Source organism: Heterodontus francisci, chromosome 7 (genome assembly GCF_036365525.1).
Source record: "Heterodontus francisci isolate sHetFra1 chromosome 7, sHetFra1.hap1, whole genome shotgun sequence".
Classification (NCBI taxonomy): Eukaryota; Metazoa; Chordata; class Chondrichthyes; order Heterodontiformes; family Heterodontidae; genus Heterodontus; species Heterodontus francisci.
Window position 1 is genome coordinate 132475340 of NC_090377.1, and position 16799 is coordinate 132492138.

The 16799-nt window shown below is 44.7% G+C and overlaps 2 protein-coding genes across 4 annotated transcripts in view; one reads left to right on the forward strand and one right to left on the reverse strand.

Moving 5' to 3' along the window:
* nop58 (NOP58 ribonucleoprotein homolog (yeast)) overlaps positions 1 to 4120 on the reverse strand; it is a 74641-nt gene extending 70521 nt beyond the window's left edge. The window contains exon 1 of the mRNA XM_068036176.1: positions 4079 to 4120. Coding sequence (XP_067892277.1) covers positions 4079 to 4105 — 27 coding nt within the window. The 5' untranslated portion in view covers positions 4106 to 4120. The remainder of the gene's footprint in view (positions 1 to 4078) is intronic.
* Positions 4121 to 4384: 264 nt separating this feature from the next.
* Positions 4385 to 16799, forward strand: part of LOC137372328 (protein FAM117B-like) — a 308596-nt gene continuing 296181 nt past the window's right edge. Inside the window, exon 1 of one of the 3 annotated variants that reach the window (XM_068036179.1) lies at positions 4385 to 5043. In XM_068036179.1, coding sequence (XP_067892280.1) covers positions 4629 to 5043 — 415 coding nt within the window. In that variant the 5' untranslated portion in view covers positions 4385 to 4628. The remainder of the gene's footprint in view (positions 5044 to 16799) is intronic. The other 2 variants (XM_068036178.1, XM_068036177.1) reach the window with 2 other exon arrangements.

Genomic DNA, 16799 nt, shown 5'->3' on the forward strand with positions numbered 1-16799 from the left:
ACTAAGATCTGGGGACTTGTACCAAAATTAGGACAGCTCTCCCACAGACTTGACAAACAACATAATGAGACTCACATAACCATACTTCTCAGCAGACAATCCAGACTCCTCCATCACCATCCCTGGGTATGACAGGACAAACCCACCAGAAATGAAGGCACCGTGGAGGTAGTAGCCCTGGGAGTCCTCAACATTGCCTCAGGACCCCATGAAGTCTCAGGGCATCAGGTCAAACATGGACAAGGAAACCTCCTGCTCCTACCACCTACTGCCCTCCCTCAGCTGATGAATTAGTACTCCTCCATGTTGAACACCACTAGGAAGAAGCACTGGAGGTATCAAGGGTGCAGAATATACTCTGGTTGGGGGATTTCAATGTCCATCATTAAAAGTGGCTCGGTTGCACCCCTACTGACCGAGCAGGCTGAGTCCTGAAAGACATATCTGCCAGACTGGGCCTGCAGCAGGTGATGAGATAACCAACATGAGCGAAAAACGTACTGGACCTCATCCTCAACGATCTACGTGTCCCAGATGCATCTGGCCATGAGAGTATTGCTAGGAGTGACCACCCATATTCCATATGGAATTGAAGTTCCGTTCTCACACTAAGGACAATAATAATGTTGGAGGTTGTAGGGGACAGTCAAACCTGGGTGTTATCTGCATATATATAAAGTTGATGTCATCCTTACGGATAATATCACTGAGGGTCAACATGTAGATAAGGTATAGAATTGGGCCAAGGATGGAATATTGGGGCATGCCAGATGTGCAGGTGTGGTGAAGAAACTACTGCAGGAGATCATGTTTGTTATAGTGTGAATGGAACTATGAGAAGGTAATGGCATGGTAATAGACCAAAGAAGTGAGGCAGTAAAGGAGGATAGATTAAAGTATATGGAGAAGTTGAAAAAAAGGTTTGCCATATCCACCGTCATGGAGGATGTAGTGACAGAGCAGTCTTTTAGGATTGGAACACAGTGCTGGGTAGTGGACAATCATGGTTTGTAATAAAACTGTAAACACTGAAAAAACACAGTAGGTCAGTCATCATCGTCATCATTTTAAAAAGAAAATGTTCAGGGTGGGACTTTTATTTTATTCTTGGCGTGTATGTGACATTGCCAATGCTGCATTTATTACTCCCATGTTGCCCTGAAGAGAGGTGTTGAGCTGCTGCAGTCCCTGTGGTGATGGTGCTCTCATGATGGCATTAGGTAGGAAATTCCAGGGTCTTGAACTGGTATGGTTAGACTTTATAGGACTGAACAGAACAAAGAGGGGAGGGAAAAACAGGTAAACATTCCTTAAAACAGATTATCTGGTTGTTATCATATTGCTATTTATGGGAGCTTGCTGTGCACAAGTTGGCTGCTGCATTTCCTACAACAGCAACTACACTTCAAAAATACTTCAAGTGGATGCTGGAAATCTGAAATAAAAACAGAAAATGTTGGACTGGATCTGAATACAACTCAACCGGTAAGCCATCGCTTCCAGGAGTTTTACTCGTCTCGAAGGACTTGACAGCCTTTGTCAGTTCAGCAGGGCCCAGCACACCTCAACCCCAAAGTGCTGAGTGCAGCAGGATGCCCAGTGCACCCCAACTCTGGGAAACCTGGAGTAGTGAAGTACCCAGCGCCCCCAGAGGAAGGAAATCAGATTTTGGTGGCCCATTTTACTGCTTAACATGGATGACAAAATTCTGTCCAAGGTCATTATCGGATCAAGTCTGCTCTGGAGTTGGTGATTCACCCTGATCAGAGCTGCACTGTACCTGGCAGGAAGCGTTCTGATAGCCTTGTGCTACTCTGGGATACAATCGCCTATGTACAGGACAGGAGGGTGGACACCTGCCTCATCAGTTTGGACCAGGAGAAGGTCTTTGACAGAATATCGTATTCATACATGGTGGACATGCTCTCCAGAAGGGGTCTCTGGAGGGAATCACAACTGGATCCAACAGCTGTATACAGTCACAAACAAAAACAAGAAATGCTGGAATCACTCAGCAGGTCTGGCAGCATCTGTGGAAAGAGAAGCAGAGTTAACGTTTCGGGTCAGTGACCCTTCTTCGGAACACTTCGGGTCACTGACCCGAAACGTTAACTCTGCTTCTCTTTCCACAGATGCTGCCAGACCTGCTGAGTGATTCCAGCATTTCTTGTTTTTGTTTCAGATTTCCAGCATCCGCAGTATTTTGCTTTTATATAGCTGTATACAGTCATGTAGTTTCAGTCAATGGGTGGGAATCAGAAAGTTTTCCTATCAAATCTGGAACCAGGCAGGGCTGTCCTCTCTCCTCTATTTTGTTCTTGTGCTGCATCGAACTTTTGTCGAGTCCATCAGGAAGGATGTGGTCATAAAAGGGGTGATAATCCCAGGCAATGGAGGCACTCAGGTCAAAGCCTCCCTGTACATGGATGACGTCACCATCTTCTGCTTGGATCTGCTGTCAGTTCGCAGGCTGATGAGCATCTGCGACCAGTTTGAACTGGCCTCGGAAGCCAAAGTAAACTGTGGCAAGACTGAGGCCATGTTCTTTGGGAACTGGGCCGTCTGATCCTTTGTCCCTTTCACCATCAAGTCAGACTACCTGAAGGTACTAGCGATATGGCTTGGGGAGTGGAGGGAGGGGCTGGGGCGAGCACCAAAAACTGGAAGGAGCCATGATGAAACAGAAACTTGGCATGTGGGAGCAACGATCCCTCTCCATTGCAGGTAAGAACCTGGTCATCAGGTGCGAAGCGCTCTCAGCGTTGCTGTATGTGGCGCAGATCTGGCCCATGCCTCGCTCCTGTGCCATGGCAGTCACCCGAGCCATCTTCTGCTTTATCTTGGGATCGAAAATGGACCGTGTCTGTAGGGGACACGATGTTCAAATCTCTAGATAAAGTGGCCCTTATCCTGGTGGCCACCTTTGTGTGCGGATGCAGCAAGCTGTGTTTAGACCCTTAGTATGCAAACACCAAGTGTCTCTGCGTGCTGAGGTTGTATCTGTCCCTGGTGTTACGAAGGATGAGTCTGGCCACGTTACTGTGGATTGCTCCGTTCAGTTGGACCATGCTGTACCACCTATCCCTCGTGGAAAAGTTTGTACAGAAAAAAGGAGATGGTGGATTCTGTTGGATGATGCCCTGAGCAGACTGTCAAACTCATTTGGCAGAATTCCTCATGGCTAGAACTTTCAAACAAGCACGCTGTGCTCGAGGCGGCTGTGGTGGGGAAAAGACTGTCACCCACCTCCTTTTGGAATGTGCCTTCACAAAGCAGGTCTGTGAAGAGATGCAGTGGTTTTTGTTGAGGTTTATTCCAAGCAGCTCAGTCACGCAGGATTCAGTGCTCTATGGGCTGTTCCCAGGGATGCACAGTGAGATAAATAGCAACAGCTGCTGGAGGACTACCAACTCCGCGAAAGACACATTTTGGTCTGCCAGAACCTTGCTACTCTTTCAGTGCAAAGAACAGTCAATGACCCAGTGTTGCAGACAGGCATATTCCAAGGTCCAGGACTATGTGCTGAGAGACATACTGAAGATTGGGGCAACTGCTGCAAAGGCACAACGGGGAAAGGTCACTGTGAAAGTCCCTGCCCCCATAGTATACTGAGGAGCTGAAACCCGTGTAAAACCCCTCGGGCTGTATGCACCAGAGAATGTTCCGCATGAAATTTAAATGTTCATTGCAAATCTAACCTGCAATGGCAAGTGTAGTGAGGCACTTCATGTACAGTATTGAAAGAAACTGATCTGTATTGGACTTTATGTCATGCCAAATCTGAACTGTTATGTATTTTTTACAAATGTTATGTATAGAGTATATTTTTGGTTAAAAAGTAAGATTTATGACTTTAAAATGGGATTGAATTATGCCTGTGTGCCCTGGTCCAAGGATCCCTGGCCATCTCACCTGCCTTGTCTTTACCTGGGCAAACTTGGCTTGACTCTATATGGGGAAATCTACTGGTTAAGAATAAACGCTGTTCAACAGTCGCCCCCACCCACCCACCCAATCAAATAAACGTATTCGATCGGATAATTGTTTCCACCGTCTGCCGCTGGAGTGTGCACTTTACCTCAGCAAGAGCCGGTCTCGTTTCCATCCAATTCTCTACCCCGCCCCCCCCCCCCCGCGGCTCCCGACGCCAGGCTGCTGAGGCCTTGAATGGAAGGCGGCGAAGGTCTCCCGGGGCGACGGAGAGTGGATGTGGAGGACACGTGACGTGGACGCAAAATAAAAAAGGGGGGCGGGGAAACGCTGGCGGAATCGCGTCGATCCAATCAACAGGGACGCAGTAAAGCTTCGGGCGGGCGCGTTCGGGAGCGCCTGCAGGAGCCGAGAGAGAGAGAGAGAGGAGCGCGAGCGGTCGAAGCGTCCCGGTTGAGGGGAAGAAAGGGGGAACCGGGGGTGGGTGGGAAAAGGGTTTAAAAGAAAAAGGTGGTGGAAAGAAAGAACAAGTGTATTTGTGTGTGTGTGTGTGAGAGAGGGAGAGAAGGGGGGGAAAACACACCAAACGAAGACGTTTTCACTTCATAAAAACCAGCGTATTGGGTTCAAAACCACAACAAAGCTGCCGCGGCCGTGCGTGCGCGTGTGGATTTTTTTTTTGTTCCTTCTCGCGGAAGATGTCTCAGCGGGTCCGGCGGAACGGCTCACCGACCAGCGCAATGAGCGGGGGTGGCGGCGGAGGTGCTGGTGGTAATAACAGCACTAGTGGTGGTGTTGGCCGGCCGCAGCCCATGAGGGCCACCGTGCCGTTCCAGTTGAAGCAGGGCAGCCCGACGAGGTGTGTTGGCGGAGCGGGGCGGCAGCAGCAGCAGACGGCCACCTCGCGGAGCAGCCCCACCAGGACTCAGCAGCAACTACACCAGGCGGCGGCCGCTGCCGCCGCCACCACCACCGCCTCCTCCTCCTCTCCTTGCTCCTCGCCCACCCCTCTATGGGCCCCGGGGCCAGATGCTTCACGGGTCAGACACAGGAAATCTCCAGAACACAAGGGTTCCCCAGAAAGGAAGAGCCCCAACTCTCCCGTCTGCAAAGGTACAGTGAGTGACTCCTCCACCTGCTCCTAACGCAATTAATCTCGTGTGTGTGTGTGGGGGGGGGGGGGGGAAGGTTGCTGTTTAAACAAGGTTGTTGTAATCGTTCCAAGTTTTTAATTTTGTATTTTAGGGCTAAGTATGTAGTTCACTGGATGAACAAGTAACTGAATTTTTAAGTTTGAATCGGTGTGTTAAATTGCTTTCAATTCATTATCGTTCCTTCTACCCTTAATTTTCTCCCTTCTGATGAGGACGTTACTGTTTGGGATACGGTTGCACAGGCCTTTGTTCGTGTGAACCGAGACGAGGAGCGTCAGCAGGCTGTTGATCTGTGAAGGGTACCACAACCAAGCTATTCTCCACTGTGTCCACACATGCATACTTCTCAGTAGGAGTATTACATACTGATGCGGACTCCAGTCAACTTTGTTTCCTTCCGTTTTTCTCTCTTCCTCCTCTCTCCCTCTCTCCCCCCGCCCCCGGTGTCTTGGGTGCTGAGGTGAGATATGACAGTGGAACTGCTGCCCTGAGTGAGATCAGCTAATCAAACAAAGACTGCAGTTCATTGCTTTTGTACATTTTTTTTTCCAGACACAACCTTCAGTGGGGGTGGGGAAGAGGAATGTAACTCCTCAGGGTAAGCACTCCACTGGGAGAATGTTGGTTGCACACCTGGGGATGTGTATGATTCTCACTTTTCTGCCCTGCCCTTTATCTCCTATCCCACCCTTGCTAGAAGACTGAAAAATTATATAACAAATTTCAATTTAAGGGATAACCATTAGATATGAATTACACTACTATTTGGCATCAGAAAGGTCTTTCCTTTCAAAGAATATATGCTTCCTCCTATTTTTTGAGAAATTGAGCAAGCTGATGCTAATGGTTGGAAGCAAACTTAACTGATGCCACAACAGGACATTGGATTCACTGACTCCAAGCAAAGCTCCAGGAGGATATTTTAAGTTAATTCATATGTAACTCCTTTACTTGGAAGGAGGAGTAAATACATGGAATAGATCTGATTCCAATTACATGTCCAGAATTTCCTTTTAAGCACAGAATCCTGATCCATTGTACAATAGCTTCTGTTTTTCTACATTTTAAATGCTAAGTAGAATTTAGCTAGTCCAGTAACTTTTTAATCTAGATATAGAAGCTCAGGTTACTATGTTGCCTGTTTTTGGGTGTAGTTGGTGTCCTCTACTTTGGGCTTTTAAGGTTCAATGTGAAACCGTGGAGTAGTTACAAATCTTTAATGGCAAATAATAACAAAATGCAAGAAAATTCGGTTGGTCAGGCAGCATCTGTGGAGAGTGAAACAGTTAGCGAATCAGGTCGATGGCGTTTTGTCAAACTCTGAGGGCCATCGACCTGAAATGTTAACTGTTTCTCTCCAGAGATGCTGCCTGACCTGAGTATTTCCAGCATTTTCTCTCTTTTTTTTTAAAATTTCATATTCCTAGTACTGCAGTACTTTGCTTTTGTATCCGCTTTTAATGGGTTTGGGATCATAGTACAAAGCTTGGGGGGACAGGTGGAAATCACCAGTGGTTCTTGAGGTTAGCTTGAACTGTTTACTTTGCTGTTGAATGGAAGTTGGTAAGTTCATATTTACTAGTGCAAGATTTCTGCATTGTGGAGTTGTCCCACTAGAATGAAAGTACTGACCCTAGGGTGTACTTGAGTAAGTGCTGGACACCTAAAATGGTAATTACTCTGTTCACTGGTACTGACCTTTTATCAGCTCACAACCCACATCAGTTGTCTGATTATTTTGGTATCCTACATATTTTTGCATGCTACTTTGTTCACTTCACACTTGAGTGAATAAGCTGTAGTTATTAACCTGAGACGTGGTGACCTCTATCTTCAATATGAGCGAGTCTGATTCTTCCAGTTTCTCTAAGTATTTGAATACAAATGAGCAGACCAATATCCCAATGGAGGAATAATCACTGGGTTGATATGACACCATATTCTGAAAAAGATCCATATTGGGTTCATGGCACATATTTTAAAAAAAAAAACAAGTAACTTGCATTTCTCGAAGACCTTGGGCTGTCCTATCAAGGTACTTCACGCTGAATTAAATATTTTCTTGATTATAGTTGCTGTTGTAATGTAGGTGTTTGTCTCATCACCTCCGATCCCAAGTGCTTAACTAATGAACTGCAGTTTTGCTGGTCAATTGGAAAATCTGACTGGTCATCCTGCAAGCAACAAGTTAAATTAAAAGGTTTTTTTTTTATGTGGTGTGGTGCCTTTTGAGAGTGGAGTGCTGGCTTGGGCATTATTTGCATTACCAACTCTTCAAATACTGTCCTTTATCTTTTGTACACACTCATTATAGAAATGGGATCAGATACATGTTTGGAGTTTTGCCCAAGCGAGGTTGTAGCTTTCCAAGTCCATGAGGTTAAATTTTTCTGTTGGCAAGAAGCAGAAATGATTGTGCCCGTGCTCTTCCTGCCATCATTGTCAACTTTCTCATTAATCTGGACACCAGTGCATGGGAGATTCTTTTTTTCCTTTTAACTATATTAAAAGCCTTACACGTGACCTGCACTCCTTTCGCATAATTCAACTGAACATGTTATAATGGTAATCTGTCAGCATTTTGCCATCACACTTAAGCTCAAAATAAAACAGCTGCAATTTGGAACTGGAGATGTGGAAAATGTACCAATGAAAAGTGCAGTGAATACTTCAAACCAAGTAAAGAGAAGATAATGGGCCTTCTATTTCTCCCATACGCACTCACCTTGACGACATCATCTGCAAACACGTCTGGTATGCTAATAACACCTAGCTCTACCTCACCACCACCTTGCTCGACCCTCCATTATCTGATTTGTTATGCTGATGGTCTGAGGTCCTTAGAGATTGGGTAATGCAGCATAGTGGTTATGCTACTGGACTAGTATCCAGGGGATTGGACTGATGTTCCGGAGATAGGAGTTCAGATCCCACAATGGCAGCTGGGAAACTTAAATTCAGTTTTTAACAAATTAGCATTTTGAACTTATCAGTTAATCACCATGACTGATATAAAACACCAGTTCGGCCGCAGCTGACACATTGTGTCCAATTCTGGGCACCATATGTCAGGAAGGATGTGAAGGCTTTGGAGAAGGTAGAGCAAATTTATTAGAATGGGTCTAGGGGTGAGGAATTATGCGAATAGACTGGAGAAGCTTGGGGTTTTTCCCCTTGGAGCAGAGAAGCCTAAGAGACGATATGATGGAGGTGTTAAAATCATGAAGGATTTAGATACAGTAAATGGAGAAACTGTTTCCAGTGGCTGAAGTATTTATATCCTGAGGGAACAGATTTAAGGTGATTGCCAAAAGAACCAAAGGTGGTATAAAGGAAAAAGATTACCTGAGGTATTCGGATTTGGAATGCACTGCCTGATAGAGGGTACAGATGCAATGTTAGCTTTCAAAAGGGAAATGAATAAATTCTGAGAAAATTGCAGGGTTGTGGGATGCAGAAATAACTCGAATGCTGTTCAAAAGAGCTGACCCAGAGTTGATGGGCCGTATGGCCTCATTCTGATTCCACAATTCTATAATTAGGAGCAGTAATACATACAATACAATGCAAGATTGTGATTGAACAAATAAATTCTCAGCTCAGACACGCTACAGAAGGAGAGAGAATTGAAAGTCAGTAAACAGAAAAAGTTGGTAATAGGAATATGTTACAGCCCACAAAATAATCTAAGGGCTGATGCAGTTTTCTAGGAGATGAGACCAAAGAGGGCCAAGTCTTCAGCAGTAAGCCTGGGGATTTTAATCTTCCCTTTCTTTAATGGTGAGAGGTTGGGAAGCATTGAATGTCCACAGAGATCTGGGTGTCCTTGTTTATGAGTCACTAAAAGCTAGTATGCAGGTGTGGCAAGCAATTAAAGCAAATGGTATGTTGGACTTCATTGCAAGGGGATTTGAGTACAGGAGTAAAGATATATTGCTTTAATTGTACAAAGCCTTGGTGAGACCACACCTGGAGTATTGTGTACAGTTTTGTTTTTTAAAAAAAAAAATCTATGGAAGGATATACTTGCCATAGAGGGAGTGCAATGGAGGTTCACTAGACTAATCCCTGGGATGGCAGGAATGTCTTGAGGACAGCTTGTAGAAACTGGGCCTGTATTCTCTAGAGTTTCGAAGAATGAGAGGTGATCTCATTGAAATTTACAAAATACTTACTGGGCGTGACAGGCTAGATGTGGATAGGATGTTTCCTCTGGTTGGTGAGTCTAGAACAGGGGGATGCAGATTCAAGATAAGGGGCAGGCTATTTAAGACTGAGATGACGGATTTCTTCACTGATGGTGGTGAATCTTTGGAATTCTCTACCCCAGAGGGCTGTGGAAGCTCAGTCATTGAGCATGTTCAAGACCGAAATGGATAGTTTTCTGAATACCAATGACATCAGGGAAAATGGAGTCGAAGTAGATGATCAGCAATGATTTGTTTGAATGACGGAGCAGGCAACACGGGCCAAATGGCCTACTGCTATTTCCTACGATTCCTCATGTTAACAGGTGTGCACGATGGGGACAGTCAGCAGGTGAGTGGAATTTTCTGGAAATTGTGAGGGACTCTTCTAAAACTCTTCATTAAGGAACCCCAAGGGGTAATCTGAAATTAGACTTCATTCTAATGAGTGAAGAGGTAACAGTAAACAAAGTAAAAACAAGCATGTAACTCCTTTTATTCAAAAAGGAAGGGAGACAGAAAGCAGGCAACTGCAGGCCAGTTAGCTTAATATCTGTCTTGGGGCAAAATGTTAGCTGCTATTAAAGACGGTATGGCAGGGCACGTAGAAAAATTTGAAGGCAGAGTCTACATGGTTTTGTGAAAGGGAAATCATGTTTAACCAATTTATTGGAATTCTTTGAGGGAGTTATATGTGCTGTGGATAATGGGGAACCGGTGTACTTAGATTTCCAGAAGGCATTTGATAAGGTGCCACGTCAAAGGTTATTGCAGAAAACAAAAGCTCATGGTGTAGGGGTAACATATTGGCATGGATAGAAGATTGGCTAGCTAATAGAACGTTATCATTTATCGCGAGGGGAATTGAATGCAAAAGGAGGGAGGTTATGCTTCAGCTATACAGGGCATTGATGAGACCACATTTGGAGTATTGGTGTCCTTATTTGTTTAAGGTAGGCTGTAAATGCGTTGGAGGCAGTACAGAGAAGATTTACTGGACTAATATCTGGAATGGGCAGGCTGTCTTACGAGGAAAATTGGACAGGCTAGGCTTGTATCTGCTAGAATTTAGAATAGGTGACTTGATTGAGACTTCTAAGATCCTGAGGGGTCTTGACAGGGTGGATGTGGAAAGGATGTTTCCCCTTGTGGGAGAATCTAGAACTAGGGGTCGCCCATTTAAGACCGAGATGAGGAGAAATTTTTTTCTGAGGGTCATGAGCGTTTGGAATTCTCTTCCTCAAAAGGCAGTGGAAACAGAAGTAGATAGATTCTTGATAAGCAAAGGGGTGGGAGGTTATTGGGGGTGGGTGGAAATGTGGAGTAATCAGTTCAGCCATGAACTTATTGAATGGCAGAGCAGGCTTGAGGGACCAAGTGGCCTACTCTTGCTCCTAGTTCGTATGTTCGTAAGAACGATTGAAATCTAATGACACTCACGATAGACACGAAGGTAGAAAACAAAACATGCCAATTAAAAAGGTAAATTTTAAACTAGCTGATTTTAAGAATGTATGAATGAATTTATGGGAATGGTAAAATAGAGCTGCTGGAAGGTAAGTAACAGGAATTTTATCTCTGAAATGGACCATAGAAACAGGAATAGGGCGTTCAGCCCCTTGAACCTATTCTGCCATTTAGCATTGTCAGCAAACTTGGATGTATGCCTCTATATTCCTTTTATCGGGGTCAGATGAAACAATTAAGAGTTGTGAAAGGCATTAGGGAGAAAGGATAAAACACTTATAATTCCAAGGAAAGGAACAGGATCGTCAGATCTATAAAGATATGTGCAGGAATGCAAAGAAACTGAGGGCTCACAAGGAAAACATAGTTGGAAGCATAGTATCCTTTCAAATATGTCAGGAGTGAACATTGAGGGGTTGGCCCCTTAAAGAGTGACATTATGGAATGGTGTCTGTAGAGAAACAAGTATTTAATTTTTCAACAATGTTGACAAGAAATGGAAGAAATGTGAGAATTGTGGGGTACAGTTAAATGGTGAAAATAGACCTGCAAATCCTGCTTCCCCTATTGAACAAAGTCGTTGAAAGTTTATCGAAGGATCATATAAGGGTGCATCTTGATGGGCTGTCCATAATTTTTATATACAACTTCAGCCAGTATCAAATTTGGGAGCAGTGGCATTACGATTGAAACTTTTTAAAATTTAAAGGATGGTAAATAAATGCACAGGTGGTAGTTGAACAAGAAACATAGGCTTTGAGAAGGTACTGGAAAGATTCTTAAATGAGATTTAGGGTCATTAAAAATATAATAAGGAAAATACTGTTAATAGGTGGAGTCGATTGGCTAGTCTTCTATCGGACCTATAAAAACAACAATCCTGAAAAAGCCAATCAGGCAAACGTGCCAATAATCATTAAATTGCTTCATGAAAATTTCATCTTCTGTTTATGCCCTTCCTGTGCACTCCACTCTGCACTTCCTTCCCCCACCAAACAATAGTAACTGAAATTTCTAATGTTCATAGTTGGCTATTAAAGGTGGGGGTAAGTGGAAATTGTCACATGATTTCGATCAGTTCACTGGTCTTTTGTCTGCTATGTTCGTCTGCATAAAAACAGTGACTGCTGGAAAATAATTCACATTGGCGGTTGAAGTCCTCTTTGGGATGTGATGGGTGCTATATAAATTGACTGTCTTTTGAGATATTCGGTAGAATAGAAAACTTCATGTCTCTGCAATTTTGGTTATTAACCAGTTTACTGAAGAAATTTCTACAAGGAATGTATTGATATTAAAAACCTTATAAACTTTTCAAATGTGAGACATTGATTTCTAATAAAATGCTGACTAAAACACAAGTAATGCAATATTTAAATTTTCAACAGATCCAACCACTAAATCAGTCTGAAATACTGTACATTTCTACCAATAAGTTGAGATTTACTAAGCTGCAAAATGCACATGATAGCAAAGTTGTGGAACTTGATAGAGGGAGGGTTCAAAAAGGGCAAGTTTATAAGTCTGAAAAGATAAAGCTGCAGAGCAGAGTAGTAGTTTGGGTAAAATTAAGCAGAATGTTAGGAAGACTGTGATGGAAACCCCACAGACCAAATGGGACTATTAATTTCATCGTATGGAACTTTGCCGGAGACCTTTACTGGACATTATTACAAATAACTTTTAAGGCAGAACGGAGCAGCTAAGATGGTCACACCCAATTTGCATATGGGAAGCCAAAGGCTGGCTGGAGACGGAGGTGATTACCCAGTCTAGTCAGAACAATGAGGGTGCTCTCTGATTAAATTGACAAAACCATTCTAGGTAATTGTCAATGTTGATTGTCAAAAGCCATCAACACCCACTAACTTTGAAAGAGCCAACCACCCCCTTCCGCCCCAACCAATTATGTCTGAACAGCCTTGAATTTGAAAGATCAGTCCAGAAGATGCTAATTCAAAAACAGATGGTCACATCACATGTCTGCTTGTGTAACTGAGTTTGTGAATTGTGCCTCAGAAGGAGACTGTAACTGTAAACCAGGCAGAGAGTTGCAATCTCTCTCTTGTAAATTTCCAGCACTGCCTCAGCTGCAAACCTACAGCTCAGCACAGGCAACAACTAAGGGGACACTGATAAAGCCCCCCTTCTGCTTTCCAGAACCAGAGAAGCAAGGCCAAGTTGTGCACGTGGCCCAGCAAGGACTTTAGGACTACAACTTCAACTAAGGCCTCTGGGCCTGAACTTCTGTATTTAAATCCCATTTTTTATTGAGGACTCTACTCCAACCTTCCCAACTCTTTTTTTTTTTTTCCCTCTGTAATCTATTTGTATGAGATTCTTGCTAAGCAAGGAGGTGGAAGGTTATTAGGGGTAGGTGGAAATGTGAAGTAATCAGTTCATCCATGAACTTATTAAATGGTGGAGCAGGCTTGAAGGGCCGAGTGGCCTACTCCTAATTTGTATGCTTGTATGTGTGTGGCTTTGGTGTGAATGTGAGCGTGGATGTGTTGCATATTTTAGTAATTTTAACTGGTTTAGAGTGATAAGGTTAATATACTTGCATCTTTCTTGTTTAAACTGAAAAAAATCTATCTGGTTCGTTTGCAATTATATTCGAGGAACAGGAGCAAGTGCTCACTGAGGTGCTAAGCTAAATCATTGTTAAAAGAAACCCTGTTGCGGTCAGACCAGAGAAGGGCGAAAGGGGAGCCTGAGACCCCTTCCTCACCTGGTTGGAACAAATTTGGCGGTTCTAGTCTGGCATTGTACCAAGAGACAAATGCGATATTGGAAGTAGGAAACCAAACTGATCTAAATCACAGACCAACCTGTATTGCAGTTTTTTTTTGTGTGTGTTGCTAGAATACTAACCTGTCCACATCCGAAGCCAGTACCTTCCCAAGCCACGGTGCAGTAACTTGGGATAAGTTAAAGGCCCTATCTATAGGAGAGTTAAGAAATATGGCTGGGCAGTGTGGGATCACTTTCTGTGCCAGAACTAAGAAACCCCAACTCCTAAGACTGGCGGCCAACCGTTTTTCATTTGAACCTGAAGAGTCAGAGGCAGAGTTGGGATTAGACTCAGGCAGGGTAATGTTAGCAAAAATACAATTAGAGCAGTCGAGACTCGAATTGGAAGACGGGGAGAAAGAAAGAGACAGAGAATTTTCCAGAAGGAGCAGGAGGAAAGGGAGTTGAGGCGGCTTGAATTAGCATGGGGGCGACAGGGTAACCTCAGTGATAGCATAGTCGATATGGAAGCTACACTTCACTCAGAACTGTGTGCTGAGCTTTTAAAGTTCCCCCAGTTGATCCCAAAGTTCGATGAGGGAGGCGTGGAAGCATTTTTTGTCACGTTTGAAAAGCTTGCAAGGCAGTTAAAATGGCTGTTTGAGAGCTAGGCACTATTGCTACAAAGCAAGCTAATGGCAAAAGCCCATGATGTTTATTCACTCTTGCCAGATGAGAGTTCCTCAAACTATGAATTGACTAAAAATGCAATCCTCGGGGCATATGAGCTAGTGCCAGAAATTCTGAACCCTCCGGGAACAAGCTGATCAGACTTAGCTGGAGTTCGAGATAAGTTAGCGGCTGGCTTTTGACCAGTGGTTCAGGGCCCATAAGGTGCAGCCCACATATGAAAACCTCCGGTGATTCTACTCGAGGAATTGAGAAACACTTTCTCCCCCCTCTCTATAAAGACCCATTGTCGAAGAACAAAAACAACACCGAGCGAGGCCAGCTGCAGTTCTGGCTGATGAATTTGCTCTCGTATTCAAGTCGATTCCCTGAGGGAAAACCTTTCTTAATCACCCCCACAAACTCAAAGAACAAAAGGTGGGAAGGTGATAGGATCCCAAACAATCCTGGGAGAGAAAGAAAAGCGGGACACACTGGCCCCTCCTCAAGCCAGAAAAGGCAGTGCTGAGAACAGGAGTGAGACCTGTGTGTTACTACTGTAATAAGACAGGTCACCTCAGAGCCGACTGCTCGAAACCATGGGGAAAGCCTGTAGGGTTACTCGGGGCACACCTGCCCAGTGCAGAAGGGACCCTGATGGAAAGCACAGCAAAGCAGGCTGTGGCTTTAAATGCAACAGCAGTAAGACCCAAGAAACATACTGCTGTGGGTGAAAAAAAATTTAATGAGATCCCTGAAGGCAATCAGGATTTTGTATCCAAAGGGAAAGTAACCCCATACCCCTCAAGTGGGGCAAGCAAGCTCATCGTCTACCTGGGACTCAGGGGATACCAGATCCCTTTTGCTGGGAACAGGCATGACCTTTCTCGCAGAGAGTGCAGTAAATGTGAGGATGGTGGTGAATGGTATCGGAGGGCAGTGTATGCCTGTTTCTTTATATTGGGTGCACTTGGAATGTGACCTAGTTACGGGACCGGTGACTGTGGGGATTGTCCCTAGTTTGCCTGTGGGCAGGGTTGACCTAGGTAACGATCTGCTGGGGGTGAAGGTGGTAGCTTCCCCAGTAGTAGTAGAGACATTGAAGGAGGTCAGAGAAACAAGGCAGTGGCAGGAGACTGTTCCCTGCATTTCCCCTGATTTTGTAGTGACTCGGGCCATGGCCAAACCAGCTCCCCCAGAGGAGACTGAACTGGCACTACAGATAGAGGACCATGCTGTCTGGTTGTTTGAAACGAGGGCCATGCTGTCTGGTTGTTTGAAACGAGGGCCATGCTGTCTGGTTGTTTGAAATGTTCTGGGAAGTTAGAGGACCCAGGGAATTGGTGAAACAAATTTTCCCTAGTTGAGGCTCAGCATGCTGCCCCAGTATTAAGGAAGCTAGCACAGGCTGCCCAAACTGAAATTGAAGCATAGAGGTGTCCCCGATTGCAGATACGTAAAGAATGATGTGTTTAAGTGGAGTTCTCCTCACAGACCTGAGAGCAAAGAGTGGACAGTGGTTCACCCATTAGTGGTGCTGCCGAGGTACTGTAGAAAAATATTAAGAATGGCCCATGAGCTTACGATGGCTGTACATGTCGGTGTGTGAAAAACACAAGACAGCAGTTTGACTGGTCAAGACTCCACAAAGATGTAGTGGAGCACTGTAAAACTTGCCACATGTGCCAGGTTGAGGGGAAGCCCCAACTTGCAGTGGAATCTGCACCGGCATTTGGGGAACTCTGCAGCAGTGGGCTGGTGACTTGTGACAGACCCCTATTGAGAACAAAAGGGGACAGACGAGCACAGGTCTGGAGAAGAGTTAGGGAAGAAGGGGACGAAAAGGACAGTGAGGACAGATTAAAGGAGGGTTGGAAGGGTTCCCAAATGAAACCCCCTGCTGTCTGGTCAGCCAATCCCAAAATGTTGGAAAAATTAGACCCCACTCCCTTCTATGTAAATGCAGGGAAAGGAAGCACCATACCAGGGCTGCTAACAGCATTTACAGAAACCTGCAGGGACAAGAAGGTTCCCAAATAAGGCAGAGAAACAGTGAGGGTGATACCTCACTTCGTCGAAGTGTTGCAGGGGAGTGCAGTGGAATCTGGACAGATACCTGTGAACAGGAATGTCCCAGAGTATGCGGGGGAGATTAGCAAAGAGACCCACACCACTTTCAGGAGAAAAGGGGAACAAAAATGAGCAGCACTTGTAGGACTCACCAGAACACTGAAAGTGAGGTCAGAGTGGATCTACCCACTGCAGACTCCCAGGATCACAGCTAATTAAATCCAACAATCTCACTTCAGACTCCAGCAACAACAAAGGCCCAGAGGAATTCTCAGACACCGCACAGGGGCTTAAAACCAACTCACTACCCAATACAACCATAGGGAGAGAAATTAGCAAGGTACTGGAACCTGAAGGGTTAGAACCACATGTTGCAGAAACAACAGCTAAGCGGTCAAAGCTTGTGCACAAAGGAGAACTTGCGCAAGACAATTATGGAAATTTCCGGACACCAAGCTTCCCCAGCAACTACATGTTTATTGGGATGCCCATTCCCAGCTTATTACAAACTAATACCAAAGAAACTTTAAGCACATTGGGCAACACCTAGCCATCTCAGACCAACCTCAAGGGAAAAGGGCAGTTTAAA